Source organism: Poeciliopsis prolifica, unplaced genomic scaffold, assembly GCF_027474105.1.
Source record: "Poeciliopsis prolifica strain line A6 unplaced genomic scaffold, Auburn_PproV2 SCAFFOLD006, whole genome shotgun sequence".
Lineage (NCBI taxonomy): Eukaryota > Metazoa > Chordata > Actinopteri > Cyprinodontiformes > Poeciliidae > Poeciliopsis > Poeciliopsis prolifica.
In genome coordinates, this window is record NW_026562381.1 from 5,408,354 (window position 1) to 5,424,663 (window position 16,310).

At 35.9% G+C, this 16,310-nt stretch overlaps 1 protein-coding gene across 2 annotated transcripts; it reads left to right on the forward strand.

Annotated features, from left to right (window-relative positions):
• Positions 1-1,681: 1,681 nt before the first annotated feature.
• Positions 1,682-15,290, forward strand: LOC129360767 (apolipoprotein A-I-like). Of its 2 annotated transcripts, none has more exons than XM_055031167.1 (8): positions 1,682-2,041; positions 3,524-3,678; positions 4,543-4,745; positions 6,784-6,871; positions 8,059-8,171; positions 9,448-9,600; positions 9,691-9,778; positions 13,711-15,290. In XM_055031167.1, the coding sequence occupies exons 1-8, from the start codon at positions 1,951-1,953 to the stop codon at positions 13,747-13,749; spliced, it is 930 nt and encodes a 309-aa protein (XP_054887142.1). In that variant the 5' UTR covers positions 1,682-1,950; the 3' UTR covers positions 13,750-15,290. The 2 variants fall into 2 exon arrangements, with proteins under 2 accessions (XP_054887142.1, XP_054887141.1); XM_055031166.1 differs by having other exon boundaries at positions 1,683-2,041; positions 3,521-3,678.
• Positions 15,291-16,310: the final 1,020 nt, after the last annotated feature.

Genomic DNA, 16,310 nt, shown 5'->3' on the forward strand with positions numbered 1-16,310 from the left:
TGCCATATTTTACCAAAGTTCATTACTTCGTTTAGAGGGATAGATTTTAGATTTCTTATTGTTTCAAAGCTTGTCATCAAAAATAATTTCTAAATCGCTACAGATACTTTGCAGCTGAGGCACCCATTCACATTTGAGACAGGTGTGTTGGAGCCTTTAGATGAGTGATATTAAACTTTACATTGCAAGAGTCAAGTGGCAATTATATTAAAAAGCCTATTAATTTCACCCAAAAAGGTACATGACAGTGAAACGTAAGCAATAGTAATGAAGTTAAGTTTCTCATTGAATGAGTTTTGTCTTCCTCTGCCTGCAGAAAGTAGGAATTACACAAGGCATTCAGCGTCAAATCCTTTCCAGACACTTTAAATTTTAAGTTATTGTGATTTCATGAATTTGTTAAACTTTATCAAACCAAAACTAAATTATGACTACAAATCTAAAACCTAACTACTCATGTAAATTGAAATAATGAACTTTTTATGCTGGTAAATGTAGTTTTTCTGTGAATATGCCACAGCCTATATGCAGAGATTCAGTTATGTAGCTTTATCAATAAATATAGATAAATATATTGCAAAGTTTGTGAACTTCACAAAAGAAAATTAAGAAATGTAGGGACCTAAAGCATCACATTCAAACAAATAAATAAGTTTTCTAATAAATATTTATGTTTTATGTTAAAATGTTGAAATAAATAAAAAAAAATCTATAAATATGTCCATAATCTGTTAAACACCTGGATGTAAAAAGTATATGTAATATGTGATCTTCTTATGTTAAAATCATGCATTATTTCAGTATTTGTTTTATTAATATTTTCTGTTTCCCCTCAAAATTATGTTTTATAAAAAATAATACACCTTTAAATAATTATGCATGGAGGCATTACTTTATTGCAGGTTTAATTTATTGCTTTTATATTATGTTACATTTTTCAGGAAATTTAAATGTTAAGTTTTTCTTATCCTTAAGCAATAAATCATCAAAATGAACATAAATAACCACTTTGAGAATTTAACTATGAGGATGCAATTATTCTTTGTGATTTATGAGTTTCTCTTAATTACTGAGAAAAATAGTTTTCAATGCGATTCAGTATTCAGTCAAATGACGACCATTAATCCTGAATAAAAATGAATTTTTTGTCCATAGACTACAAAAAAGTATAGAAAAATGAAACATTTCTCTCATTTTGAACTTATTTATTAATTGACTGATCAGGATTTTCTCTATGTTTTCTCAGAAAAATCCAAAATCTCCACATTTTCTCATTGTAAAGACCAGGTATTGAAGTGAGTAAGTGCCAGAAGGTTAAACCATTCCAAGAAATGTTCTCCCCGACTGCAGATAACATGAATTTTTGTAACGGAGACATATTTTAGTGGCAGTAAGGTATGAAATATTTACATCAGGGCTTGAAATATAGCAAAACATCTGCTGCTAAAATGGTGAAAAAAATAACCAAATCTCAAGTTTTTCTACAATGTTACACAACAATGATACATTTTTAATCTTTTTTTAAGGATAGGTTTAGTTTTTTTTTGTTCAATCCCATATGAAGCTCTGACCTGAGGCTGCAGCTTTCAAACCTGCTGCTAGTCACAACTTGCCCCACTCTTTCAGCCCTTTCTCAGCCCGGGGCAACAGTTTCTCCACAGATTTGCATATAGCTTCAAATCACATCTATAATTGTAAGATTGGAACAAGTGACGGTGTGGCTTTCTTATGATTCCAGCATTAACGGAGACAAAACACAGCGTTTGCAGCAACTCTCCCATTGCATGTATGAGTTACCTTTGAGCTCATCGCTGTGAGGGAGCTAAACACTGCTGGAAATGTGCACACCATGTCCTTCCTTACCACGCGGCACACCCACATCTTGCAACCCGAAAGGATCAGAATGGGAGAGTTTTAGATCTGGAGCAGTCGGGAACGGACAGACAAGCAATGAAGAGGTTTTTCAGAGCCCAGAGGGACGAGGACTACAGTCAGATCCAGTACCTGACCGCCAAATGCACCCGCCTGGCTCATGAAAGGGGTAAGTCATGCAGGTTGGGACTTTCAGATGAAAACTGCCTGCTTAGTTTACTGGATGTAAAGTGTAAACTGCAAAAATACAAAATCTTACCAAGTATTTTTGGTCGAGTTTCTATTGCAAATATCTTAGTACACTTGAAATAAATCACACAAACTTACAAGTAACTTTCAGCAGCAAATTATTGAGTGTTTGAACTCAATAATTTCTTAATATTGGTGGGAAAACATTTGTACATTTTTTTTGACAAAGCGAGATAATCTGTACTTTGTCATCAATAGTAAGAGATTATTTACTTAAAACATATATATAGCTGAGAAGCTGGTTTTTCCTTTTCTTTATTTAAACCAAGTAAACCCCCGCTGAGGTCCAGATCTCATTTTCCGAAATTTGCAACACACTATAACCTGATTACACAAATTAAGAATTTTAAAACAAATTACAAAACAGTTTTAAATGAAATGTTTACCTGTAAAAAGTTTTTCTGTCTGAATTCAAGTGTACTAATATATTTACTCTAGAAACGGGACAAAAATATCTGGTAATATTTTGTGTTTTTTGCAGTGCTTATTTTTCTAAACTATTAGGTGTGTGAGTTATTAATCTTATAAGTGTCTACCTTTACAAAAATAAAACATTTCCACTTTTTATAGCTATAGTATAGCAAATATTAACAAAACACAGAAAATCAGCAATTAAATCCAAACAAAACACAGAAGTAGGTAAATTGCCATCACAAAAGTTTTAATCAGATTTTAAATATTCAAGCCCCTTTATAGCTTTCAATCACTCCATGTTCAAATTCCCTTTTACATCTAAATCATTGACAAAACTTTTTTTTTCATTCTTAACATTGGGAAAGCAATCAATAAGTTACTTATGTGTCAAATTCAGTTTCATTTAGTTGATTCATTTAGTGCCATTTCACAACAAATGTCCTCTCAACACACTTCACAAGAGAAAAAATAGTTTAAATTCAGAAATATATAATTAATTCAATCCTGTTATACAGAAAGATTCAAATGAAGTTACATTTATTCCAATATCATGTAATTGACCCATTGTTTTGCCTTTGACACTGTTTCACACCGTCATGGTGCCACATAAATGGACCATAACAGTTAGCTAAAATTAATCCATTTAGCATTTAACCGATCCAAACAAGGTGAAAAATTATGGTGGCAAATTCAATTCAATGCAAATTGTAAAAAAAGTCATCAGTCTAAAGAAATTGCTAACTTTTCAGGGAATCCCTCTTCCTCAATAAGAATGTGGCAACAGTGAGGCAAGCACCTTATTTTTTCACATTTACATCAACATCTCATTTTATCATCATAAAATGTCAGTGTCTTTGTAAAATGCCTTGAAAACAAACTTGCCGGGTCTTGTCTTGAGCTCCTTTTTAAGAACAATAGAGCTGCTTACTTGCACGACCTTTCAGTGTGTTAAACTGACTGTGGTGTTGTCTTTCGTTGGCTGCAGCAGTGCTGGAAAGAGAATTTCTGGTGTCCAGAGAGAAGGAGAGGAAGCTGCAGAATGAACTGGAAGCTGTGACCTCTCGTCTCCTGCAGCAAGAGCAGCTGAACCTGGAGCTCAGGATAAACCAGGACAGGCTCATCTGCAGGATCCGTCAGCAGCAGGTGGACTCATGAAGTTCTCCCTGATGGAGAATCATTATTAGATGATACAGCATTCATTTTAAAACTTCATACCGAATATTGCCCTGTTTTTTAGGTTTGTTTGGGAGGTCTTTTCTGTTATTGAAACTCAAACGTGTGACCAAGATACAATAAAAGTCTAGATGAACTAAGAAAAACTTTGAGAAAAACATTCACTCTACATGTGGTTGCAGAGATATTTAGTCCCCTTCACACTTGTTGGCATCCCTGGTAAGAAATTAAAGAACCACGTTGCTGTTTTTCTTCAATATGTGAATAGATCATCTGAAAACTTCCTTTTGAGTTCAATTAGGTTATTTGTGTCTCATATTAAAGATAATCTTATGATCTAAAACATATAAGTATGACAAAAAAAAGATGAAACTGAAGAAATCTGCTGTTTTTCAATGAAATTAACTACAAAGTTAATTAAAAGTTCCTTTGAAAGAAAATTTCTCACTGTTTAAGCATAAATCTTTCTTTGAATTTTATGAAATTTCTATTTCATTTTATCACAATAGATTAGAATGTTCATGCAGTAAGATCTTACAATTTCGGTCTCGTTATTTCAAATATCAGTAACATTCTACCAAGCATCAAAGTTTGCACTGAATACAAAACTTTTCGAACCTTGTACCTTGACAAGTGACTATAACCTTCTAAACAAACTCTACATCAGGTTGAGGCTTGTCCCATTCAGTTAGACTTTAAGGCTCTTTTATGCCACTTATTTGATTGGTTGTGATGATATTTTAGTCAAATCTCAGTCTCCACTGAATCAGAATTAAATCTGCTGAATACGCAGCAGGAATGAGTGTTGCTCATGTCCTTCAGTGTCTCCTGCAGAACTTGGTGGACGTCCTGCAGCAACGGATGGAATTGCTTGCAGAGGAGAGTCGTCGGGATGTGGAGCTGCTGCAGCAGGTCAACTCAGAGTTGGTGTGTCTGCAAAGCTCCGAGGTGCAGCTGGAGGGCCTGGTGGAGGAGCTGCATGCTGAGGCCCAGCGTCGAGCAGCTCTGACAGACAGACTGCATGCAGAGTTGTGCAGGTAGATGCATTTCAGCTCCATTTGCTTCTGAAATTTGATTGTAAGCACAGATAAACTTAGGGTGCATTCACACCAGGCTTGTTTAGTCTGCTTTAACCAAACTCTGGTTCCTTTGTTTAGAAATACCAGATTGTTTGGGGAAGTGTCAACGCACAACCAAACTCTGATGAGGACTAAAAAAGCGAACTTTGGTCCGCCTAAAAACTGAGCTCTATGTTCTATGTTGAAGTAAAATCTGGTGCGGTTCAAATTCATGTGTGAACACCAATCAGGCTGGAGACCTCTCCAAAAGCAGGAAATGGACACATCGCAGGGCATTCTGTGTAAATACAACCAAGTCGAGAGTAATGACTAGTGGTCTTCTGCCAAAGACAACAGAGAAATCCTACAGTCTCTATAATCTGACACTACTCCATTTACATTTCACAAAGAAAGAAGACATTCTCATGTCTCCTTCTGATGTTTATGTGTTGTTTCCTTCAGAGGTTGTTGGTGCAGCGCCCCCACAGGCGAGGAGATGAACAGGTTTTTCAAGGGGTTTGGTTGGTTTGACAGTGCAGTGTGAAAGTGAACCACAGCATCTGGTTCAAACGTCCCCAGTTGAACCGAGTCTTCTGGATTAAGGGATGATGAAAACACCCTTAATCACCTTTGTTCTAATTTATAATCACTTTTACACCAGAGTTTATTACAGGAGAGCTAAGATAGAGAAAGCTGCTATTTTGTTTTTAGAAAAGTACATTTGGCCCTCTTTTATATATTCTACAGTACTTCAATCATTTCATTACTGTTCATCCAAATATTGAAATTCTACAGCTCGATTCCAGCACATTCCTGTGTGTCTCTCCAGCTGTTTTAACTAAACAAGATCAAACAGCTGGAGAAAAAAAAACATCAGTTTAGTGAAAACTGAAACTGAATCAAGCTGTAAATCAGCTACCCTGAAAAACGACAGGCTTCAAAACACTCTTTAATTTTCAAATGAATTAAAACAAACTATAAAATGTAAGAAATGTAAGAAAACATAGCTGTCATTTGCTTTGTCTAATTAAATCCTGCAGTTTGTATCACATTTTTTTAATAGCATGATATTTTTGGGATTACAGATGAAAGAGACACTATCATCTGCAAAAGGTTTAATGTTTAGATTTATTTTTGCTTTTAATTATGCATTGTGATTCTTAAATCCCTAGCTGGAGCGTGTTATTCCCAGACTGTGTGTGTTACAGGTGCACTGTCAGAAATGTGTTTGTAACACTTTGCAGTTTCTGACTTGTCTTTTTTGCCTTTTTTTTAATTTTATTTAACCAGAAAAGTTGAGGTGCAGTATCTCTCCTGCCACGAAGTTCTGGTTAAGAATTTAATGTACAAGTAATTTGATTAAAAACACAACAAAACATTAATTAAAAACCTTGATTGATGTCAAGATGTTGAGGCTTTATTTCGACTTCAGGGTTTTTTGTTTTCTTTTTTTTTAATTCGACCTCATGTTGCTCTGATTGCAGCTTCTTTGCTTATACTGATACTTTGGAAAATAAATCAACAACTACATAAGTCACAGTATATATGTGATCGATATCAAAAAGTAACACATTTCATATTATATTCAATTATTTCAATGAACAGTGATCAAGAATTGCACAGCATTCTGGGAGATGTTGGCAGAGGACAGGCTGTAGCTGCAATACCTGGTCAATAACCTGTTGAGTAACATGCGCCTCATACCTGCTTAAAAACTAAAAAAACCAACGGCATGGAATGAAAACTCTGGATGAATCAGAAGAGGTTACACCAAATACGTTTCACAGTATTTCAGATATTTCAAACAAAAAGCAAATAAATAATTATCAATGTCGACTGATATGAGACAATTTTATTATAATACGTTTTGCAGCCAAATTATCCAGCCCTAAGAAAAACATTTACATGTGCATGTTAAATGTAATTTATTTTTTCTTTGTATTCAAATGAAAACAAGAAGCGTGGGTACCACAGCTGAAAAACAAACGTATCTGTGTTTTGTGGTTGCTATGAACAGTAAGCTGGTGCAGCTGAAAGAAATGCAGGAAACCAACAACGGTCTGACAGAAGAGCTGAAGGATCTCCGTAAAACTCATCTGGAGGAGGTGAGATCCTTTCTGCACATCTTTCTAAATAACAGTGAAGCTTCCCCCCAAACAAGTCTTTGTCTTTGACAACAAAATCTGAAGAAATGATTCTTAGAGGAAGACTAGGAGTCTTTACACACCGCAAAACCATGAAATCCTACCAAGTATTTTTAATATAATTTCTAGTGCAGACATTTTAATACACTTGAAATAGGACTAAACTAGTTTACAAGTGACAAAGTTAACAATTTCTTAAAACTGTCAAATATTTCACTTATAACAAGATTTTCCCCATGTCATAAGTGAAATGATCTGTCAATGGAACAAATACTTTTAAAAATTAATACTAAGAAATTTTTAACTTAAAACTACCTGATGTATCTTAAAAGTCACTTGCAATTTAGTTTTGTCTTCAAGTGCACCAATATTCTCACTAGAAACTAAACAGTAAACTAAACTAAGATTTTGTATTTTTGCAGTGCATTGAGATTCAATAGTTTACTGTATGAACAAAACCACTTTTTGTGAAAAAAGAGTTGCAATGCCATTCTTGTCCACCAGATGTCACAATAGGGACACGTTGTTCAACATGAAACAATCAGTAATTAGCAGAACTTTAACAGTTTTACAGTTTATTTAGACTTTTTTATGGAGGAAGTAATTATAATGAAACCTGTATGCTTAGGACTCAAATTTATACCACAGACATAAATATATATTTTTTATGTCAACTTACCAGACTTTACTGGTGTTGGGTTTGTTCTAGCGCATCTGTACATTTGTGGATCACAGAGATTTATGGTTTTTCTTATTTACTGTGAGCTTCAAAGACCGGCCCCCGTGTTGGCCTCGGTTTCCACCAGTCCATCAAGCAGCAAACAATCCGGTTATGTAATTAACTTTCTTTGAGACATCTGCAGATGGCCAGGAGAACAGCGGAGCAGACCGCAGAGTCAGTGAAAACTTAATGAGATCATTTATTAGCAAGGGATCCAGAGAGGGAAATATTGCAAAAGCCCTGGGAATTGGAGATTATGTCAGACTCTGCCGCTCTCACTCATTTTTCTGCATGACAAGTCGTTATTCTAATCTATATTTGCAGTTTGCAATAATCACTGCTTCCTGAGTTTATTGTTTTTATCACATGCTGGTATCAGGGGGAAATAAAAATGATCACATTTATTTATTTAAAATGTATTTTAAAGGTGAAGGAACTGCAGCAGGAGAATAAAGGGAGCCTGAGTAAGTTGCAGGAGACGGCAGAGCAGTTCGAGTGGCTCTGTCAGCAACAGAAGTACTGGATGCGTTGTGTGAAAAGGTGGGATTGTTTACATGAATAAAACAAACAAGGCAACACAGTTAAAACATGATTATTTCCAATATCAGTTCACACGTTATATTATTTGTATATAAAGTAAAAAACATCTGTTGGGCAAACACATGGTTTAGTTTGTTTAAAGACTAAAGGTCTTGACAACACATTATGCTGCAAAAACACATGCTAACAATGTGCAGATTTAGAGAAACATTACTGACTAAATCCTCCTATTTCCTTCAGATTGTTATTAATTTCACTGTGTTCCTTCTTAACTTTCCCAAACCTCTGAAAATAAATCCATTCCTCTGAGCTGGGAGTTGGGCAGCGCTCTCCTGGCTAATAAAAGCAGAAACCTGCTGCCTGTAAACAAAATTAATGACAGCGGAGAGGGCAAACCGCAACAATGAAGGAGCCGGAGAGAAACAAAGTCAAGTTCCTGGGCTTTAAAGGCACATTTAAAAAATTGGAATATGTGAAGCACAGATAAAGCTTTTCATGTAATTTGTCAAACATGTTTCATAAATATTAAGAGCTCCCATAAATTTCTGTGACACGATACAATCTTTGGTTTATTGCAAGTTAGAGAAAAACAAGAACGCTAGAACTTTCATGGGACTAAAAGCGCTCTTTCAAATTTTGCTTCTCAAAACTTTCCTGGTACATATAACTTTGCAGAACTTACAGAACATTTTTCTAGAATTTTGTAGAAAATTCCAGATAAAATCTGAAGGATTGGGCTTTATTATGAATTGACTTATAATATCCTACTTTACTGGTACTCCATTGAGTGACTTGTTTCCAGTAACATACGGTGACGTGCATAACTGGTGAGGCACAGACTCCACCAAAGTCGGATGTTCAAATCCAAAATTCAATATAGAAGCTACATTTTAACCATAACTAATTATATCAGCAAGAAAATATAAAATAATATTAAATAAGGTCACATTTTAATGTTACTTTTGGCAGATTTCTCACTTTTCTGATTAAAATTTAAAATTGTGTGTGATGTTACTTTTATGTCTCATCATTGCTGGCATCTGTTTTTGAATGGTCTTATTTTTACTTATCAGGATTACAGGTGCCTCATCTCCCTTGACTGCACATCACTGCTTGTTTCACCAAAAGCAAATCTACATGGAAATAAATAAATAAAAAAAGTTATCTATGCATTCGAGAAAATTGACCTTTTACTTTCTGGAAAGTATGTGCAAATACAATTAATCTGGTCAGTGATCAAAGATTGGTGGATTTATTTATTTTTTGTCTTCCACAGATTCAAAGACTATCTGATGGATGAGAGACAAACTCTCCTGCATCAGCTCAGCACTTTGGAGAAGAAAATTGGGGAACAGAAGAAGAGCTCAGATGATGGCAGTCCAGCACAGAGTCTCCTGCGCCCTCTAGAGGAAGCAGAGAGACCTGGCAGGTGGGTGGATATAAATCCACTAAGCTGTTAAGAAAAAATGCAGTCATTTGTTTCCCTTTAGCCACATCTAAAACCCGTTTTTGTATGCAGTGTAACATCATTGGATACAGACGCGGTGACAGATCTGGATTCCCAGGCGGGAAACTCGAACATGATGTATGAGGAGCTCATTACACAGGTGACCTGAAGATCATACAGTGTTTCTCTATATCATTTCAGGGACTGATCTTGTTCAGTTAAAGTGTTGTTATTTTTTGGGAGAGATTTTTATTCTTTTCATAAGCTAAACAATTTTTCTTAAGTGACACAAAACAGAACTCAGCTGCAGTTTCATGGATTTTTTTAGAGTTAAAGTAAAATCATCTTCAAAAAGCCAGAATTTGAGGAAGAAATGAATAGCTGACACAACAGTTTATATAGACAATGTTGTATCTTTCTTCTCTCAATTACAGCCTGTGAAGTTCACTGATAAAATGGAATAAGTCATATTTACCACTGAAACAAATACAATGAAGCTGACGTATTCATAATGTAATATTTACTTTACTAGTTTATTTTTTATCACAAACGGTCAGAAAACGATAACATGTTTTCCTAGCTTAAATGTTATCTTAACAGAGACACAAGTTGAAGCTAATTTACTTATTTGAATCATTTTCTGAGCTTATAAAATAGTTAAAGCATGTTGTACCTGTAAATACATTGAGTAATATTCAAGTAATAAATTGAGTATTAGCCTTTTTTCTGTGGTTGCTTCAACTTTGCTCCTTAACTTCTGGTTAACAGTTGCAGTCATGTTTGAATTCGATTAAAAACAAATTCAGCCTATGACCTCATTTAACTTTGGACTGATGGTAGTTTGTCATATCTGGACCTAATTAGAATAACCTGGTGTGAACCAAGTTCTCAAAAGATGATTTAAATCAAATCAATAAACTCAACCATCAGAATAGTGAGTTCATTCTGACAGATGTTTTAGTTATTCTAAAAGTGAGCAAACTGAACTTGAATGACCTTTATGTAAAAACAAACTAAAACGCATCATATTTCCACATCATTTCCAACTATCAATGTGTATGGAGAATTTGCAGCAGCTATTGTACACAGGCCAGTCTAATTGTTCCAGATCTTTCAGATTGGTTGAAATTTCAGGGTTGAACCAAAAATTCAGAACATCATTTTTCACTCAGGGTGACTTCCAGTCCCCTGTGGACTTGTATTTCTGCCAAAGTGCTCTTAAAATGAAAACTTAATGGATAACAGAGTCACATAATTGTTTCAGTTTTTTATTTGTCTGTTATTCACTGTAAAATATTTGAGGGTTCAGCTTAAAAGCTGTTTTGCAATTTAGCTGGAAAAAATAAAGTCCAAGAAATTCTTGCAGGAAGTTTCCACAAATCCTGACAGGATCTCAGCACTTCATCCCCCTGCAGGGTTTGATGTTCAAAGGAGTTTTCTGACCGCGATGGGAAAAGCCTTCATATCTTCCTTATGACGGCGTATTATAAAATAAAGTGATAAAATTACACAAATAAAATCATACGAGAATAAAGTCATATGAAATAAAAAAACTAATGCAAAAATACTTTAGTGATCCAAAAGAAAATTAAATAAAGACAAAAATAATGAGGAATAAAGTCATAACAATATGAGAATAAAATCTATATTTTGAAAATATGAAAAAAAGTTAAAAATAATCTGAAACTAAAGTTACAATATGTCAGGTTCAAAGAACCCAAGCACCTACAAAAAGAAGAGAGAGACAAGTGAGTTTTTAGATTTACTAACGGACAGGAGCGCGCTTTAGTTACAATCTCCTACCTGTTCTAAAGCACGCTCTGCTGCACCTTTTCTTTTTATTTCCTTGGGGCGGTCCAAGTTACATAGCTTATTCGGTTATTTTGAGTTACAGGCGTGTTGCACCTAAGTGCCTGTTTAGTAACCGAACCCTTACTAAATTCATTTCATTCTCAGCCAGAATAGTTACCAACATATATATCAATGTCCAGCTTAACATGGACAATGAAATACAGTGATTTTTAATAACAAAGCAAAATAAAATATTCATAGGAAAGAGAATAGAATCATATTTTAATGGAGTGGGGGGAGGGGAGCAGGGTACTTTGATCTAAAGTCTCCAGCAAATGGTCCCTCACATAATGCTAATGTTAACATAACATAACACATAACGCTAATGCTCATGGCTTCCAGAGACGTCAGAGATGGCTGATCTTCTCTTAGCATCACAGTCTCATCGTGCTTTTTCCTTGTCTGTCTGCTGGATGCACTGCTGGATGCACTGCTGGATGCACTGCTGGATGCACTGCTGGATGCGCTGCCCAATCCACTTCCAAAACAGCAAAGAAATGACTAATAATGACTGGAGGAGGCGCTCGCCAAGAGCCTCTGTGCTTCATTCCCCTCACCTCGCTCAGACTCTGTATAGCATTTCTTAGGATAATTATTCTGATCGAGAGCAGATGATGCAGACTGTTTTTCCCCCCTTTCGATTCCTGCAGAGCTGAGCGAGGGCGGAAATTTCTCTGGAGGAGCAGCGACTGACAGAAACACGGAGGAAACAGCCTCGATAAAACACATTACCAGCTCCGACATGATTTATGGAAACCGCAGATTCACATTGTCTGGACATGACAGAAGCTCCTTTCAGACATTTGCTGCTTTATATTAAACTGAACTTGTTGGGGTCATGTTTGAATTACCCTCTGGTGCTTTTCCATAAGATGTCCTCCACATGCAATCACACTTTTTTGGCTCCTGAAAGTGAATATTTTTAAAAACTCCAACCAGGCTGAAGAATTTTGCTGACTCTGACTGTGACAGTTATGTGAGTCCTGATGGTTTTGGTTACCAGTGCCAGATTGTGCAATGCTATCTTTGAGGTCCACTGTCACAATAAGTCCTGGTCTGGCATGCATGGAGCTCAACTGTGTCTGAGAATTGTCAGGCAGACAGATTTGTTTTTAGTAGTAACTGTGCTGTTTGGATTAGACTGAGTCACTTTTCCAAGAACAGCCTCAGATTTAGCTTAATATATATTTTAAGGTTAAGAGGTGCAGTCGAGACATGTTCTTTGAAAGCACATACTCATTTGCAGACCCCCTTCCTCCTTGAGAAGAGCCTTAAAGAGGAACTATTATGCAAACATCACATTTTGGACATTTTTACTCTTCCATTTGGGTTTTTACTGTGTCTAAAACCAGCTCAGGTACTTAAAAACCCACCCAAACTAATTGGTTTTATTATGTTTTCTGGCGTTGAGAATTGTTATGTCACTGTCCTGTTACCTAGCAACCTCACCTGAGCCCAGCCCCATTACCTAGCAACCCAAGTGAAGCACAGCCCATCGCCTAGCAACCAAAGCTGCGCTCCAGCACATTTAATCAGCTTATTTTACTGCTGTACAATGGCTGCTGGAAAAGAGAAGTTTTTTGTTGTTGATTTACCATCCAGAAACCACTTGCTGCCTTCATGTTGGCTGCGCAGGAGGCTCTACTTCTCCTTTTCAAAAATGTACAATTGCATAAATGTGCATCTGTTTGCAGCCAAATGAATCAGGAGACTATAATGCATGCAACATTGTCCAGATTTATATTAGTTAAAAATTAAAATAACTCATTATTTTACTTCTACATAATTATGCGGAAAAAATTGACTGTCTCATAAAATCTCCATAAAATACATTGTAGTTTGTAGTCATGTGTCAAAATGTAGAATATTTTGAAAGTTGTTGCTGTTTAATGTGAATTTTATGGGGTGCTTTCAATGGATAACCCACAATTAATCAATTTTCTTAAATAATTATTATTTATTGGGAGTTTCTGTTGCATCACCAGTTCATATGACCCAAAACATTCATGTCCACCATTTTCACTTCCATTTATCTACATCTATGCAGTCTTTCTGAGATATCACTTTAAACACCAGATTAAAACGAATTACATTTGTCTTAATTTCCAGTTCAAACACTGACACTGCATACATCATTTTAGTGGATTTATCTAGCCCAAACATTTTTCCTGGAGGATTTTTATCTGTGGAGGAAAGTCTTCTGCTCTCATCCTAACTCAGAGTTTATTTTTCTGCCTGTAGGCGGGGAGTCCTATCAGCAGATACCAGGAACCTCCTTGAAGACTAAAGCCATCCCATCTTCTCCCATTTTTCTCAACTCAGAGGTTTTAACTACTAGATGTGTGTGGATTGCCTTCCAGTCTTTGTTTTACAGAAACCAAACCTGCATTGTTTTCCTTCCAGTATTGTTCATTAAAACCCATTCATTAAGCTCTGGTCCCTTCCCCCCTTTTGTACTTACTCCTGTCCCATATGTGCATCATATGTGCTTAAATTTGTTAGGTCACATTTTTCCAGTAATTGTCCATTTTTCAAAACCTTGTAATCAACACTGCTAATAGGAGCACCTGAGAATGTTCTCTTTTGTTGTTTGGCTCGTAAATCCTCAGCTGGCGCACAGAGGACACAAACAAACACACTTTTTTTACCGAAACAAAGCGCCATCACTGGGTTTCTGTTTCCTTGTCACTCGCTTTCCCTTGTGAGCAATTATCAAAATATCTGTATTGTAATTTGGTTCGGATCAGCAGCAACCCAAGTGAAGCACAGCCCATCGCCTAGCAACCAAAGCTGCGCTCCAGCACATTTAATCAGCTTATTTTACTGCTGTACAATGGCTGCTGGAAAAGAGAAGTTTTTTGTTGTTGATTTACCATCCAGAAACCACTTGCTGCCTTCATGTTGGCTGCGCAGGAGGCTTTTATTGTTCCTTTTCACATTGTTGAAAAGGAACAATAAAACTGGGCAAGAGAAAAACAATATTTCTGATTCATCATAGAGAAAGTCATCAAGTCCTTCGCATGGTTCTCTGAACGTCTGTTGATTTTTGACATTTTTTTATAAATATGAACTAAAACGTCATCTACGGTTGACAAGATTAAGATGACTGAAGTTAAAATTAAACAAATATTTATTTTTTGCTGTTTTTGAAAAAGGTGAAATCATAACTGTCTACTTTATATTTGAATGGTTAAGTCAACAATCTAAATATCTTTTGTTTGTCCATTAATCTATAATTTTCTATACATTAAAAATCTCAGGGGTCAATCAACTATATTGACCCCTGGGTAATACATTACCAAAGAATTTAGAGAAAAAAACAATCTGAAGATACCGATAGGAACTAATTTACTATTAATAAGGCTAATAATCTATTTATTCAAGCAAAGCCAACTATCTATTTTGGTGCCCTGTTTCTCCATCAAATATATTTTATTTCACAACTTTTAGCAGAATAAAGGCTGTCAAGACAGTTTTTAAAAATATATTCTGTGGAAAAGGTCAAATATGAAAGATGTTTTGAAACCTGGACTATAAAGAAAATATAATCTGCCTGGAACAGAGAGTTCACCTTGTTCTCTGTTTCTATGAAGATTTAAAAATGTATCAAAGCTTACTGATTTTATTGCCACAGTCAAAATGGATTGAATGAAATGAAACTTCTGTATTTGCACATTTTTGGAATCCAGCTATGCTACATTTAGCACAATTATTGACCATATTAAACATCAAATTGTATGTTTCCACTAAGCATGACCTCTGACTTTGAACACAAAATAACCTGACATTTTCAAAAATAAATTTGCTTTATGGAAACATGGTCATTTTGAAAGGATTCTAGTTTTTTTTATAAAAGATTTGGCACTGGGATGAGATTTTTTTTTTGTCCATATCAAAATTGGACCACTGGTCCAATGATCCACAACTAAATGTTTCCACTGGCGCAGACCATGAAGAAGACAACAGGAAATGGTAGGATGGGGCAGCATTATTTTTAATGACTTGTGTGGACAAACGTATTAAGACACAACTTTAATTTCATTCCTTATTTAATGGAGGCACCACATATGCAAAATTGTTTTTGACTTATTCAGGCATTGGAGTGACAAGACCCTAATACGTGGGAGCGGCTATGTATGCAATGTTTTGGGGAAATTGTAATTGTGATTTTACAGAAGAGCTGTGGATTCAACACTTTCCAATGACACACAACTTTTTATGAACTGTGGGATGTTGTGAGCTGCACGTTATCTAAAAAACCCCCAAAACTAACCATCGTCCTCATACCACTTCCTGTCATATTGTGTCGTTTTCGCCAGAAGCAACATCCGGTTGTTGGTCACCTGACTTGTGATGCAAAAAAATTTTTCTATTGCAGTTTTTCCAAATACACCCATTTGGATACGGCCAAAAAACCATCTCAAGCAACAGCAACAACATTTCATCAAAAAACTTGAGTTTTTTTCAGAACTGGTGTTTTTCCTTCAAGCAAATTTATTTTCATAATTTCAATTTGTGCTATTTTATGGCTAGTGGAATCACAGCTACTGTAACTGTCAACTTCTGGCAGCATATTGTGCATCATCAGGAGAATAAATATCCCTAAAAATCAACATCAGCTTTAAGGGGCTTTAGGGCTTGATAGCACTGAAGAAAAGAAAACAGGAGTCTGCACATTGGTGCTCACGGTTGGCAGACTTTACAGTTCGTCTGGTCAGAAAGGTGTGTCCCCGGATATGCGGTGGCGCCCCGGACCACAGGGGACACCGGTGGCACCGGCAGCAGCGTGCCCTCTGACTGCGAAGCGCTAAAACAGTCTGACCCAAATGGGCTGTGAAGGT

Bases quoted from the DNA above. Each gene is read 5' to 3' on its own strand.
- LOC129360767 (XM_055031166.1), top strand. From the start codon at position 1,951: ATGAAGAGGTTTTTCAGAGCCCAGAGGGACGAGGACTACAGTCAGATC. The intron at 8,172-9,447 runs GTGGGATTGTTT...TGTCTTCCACAG, and splicing joins TGGATGCGTTGTGTGAAAAG to ATTCAAAGACTATCTGATGG. The intron at 9,601-9,690 runs GTGGGTGGATAT...TTTTGTATGCAG, and splicing joins GAAGCAGAGAGACCTGGCAG to TGTAACATCATTGGATACAG.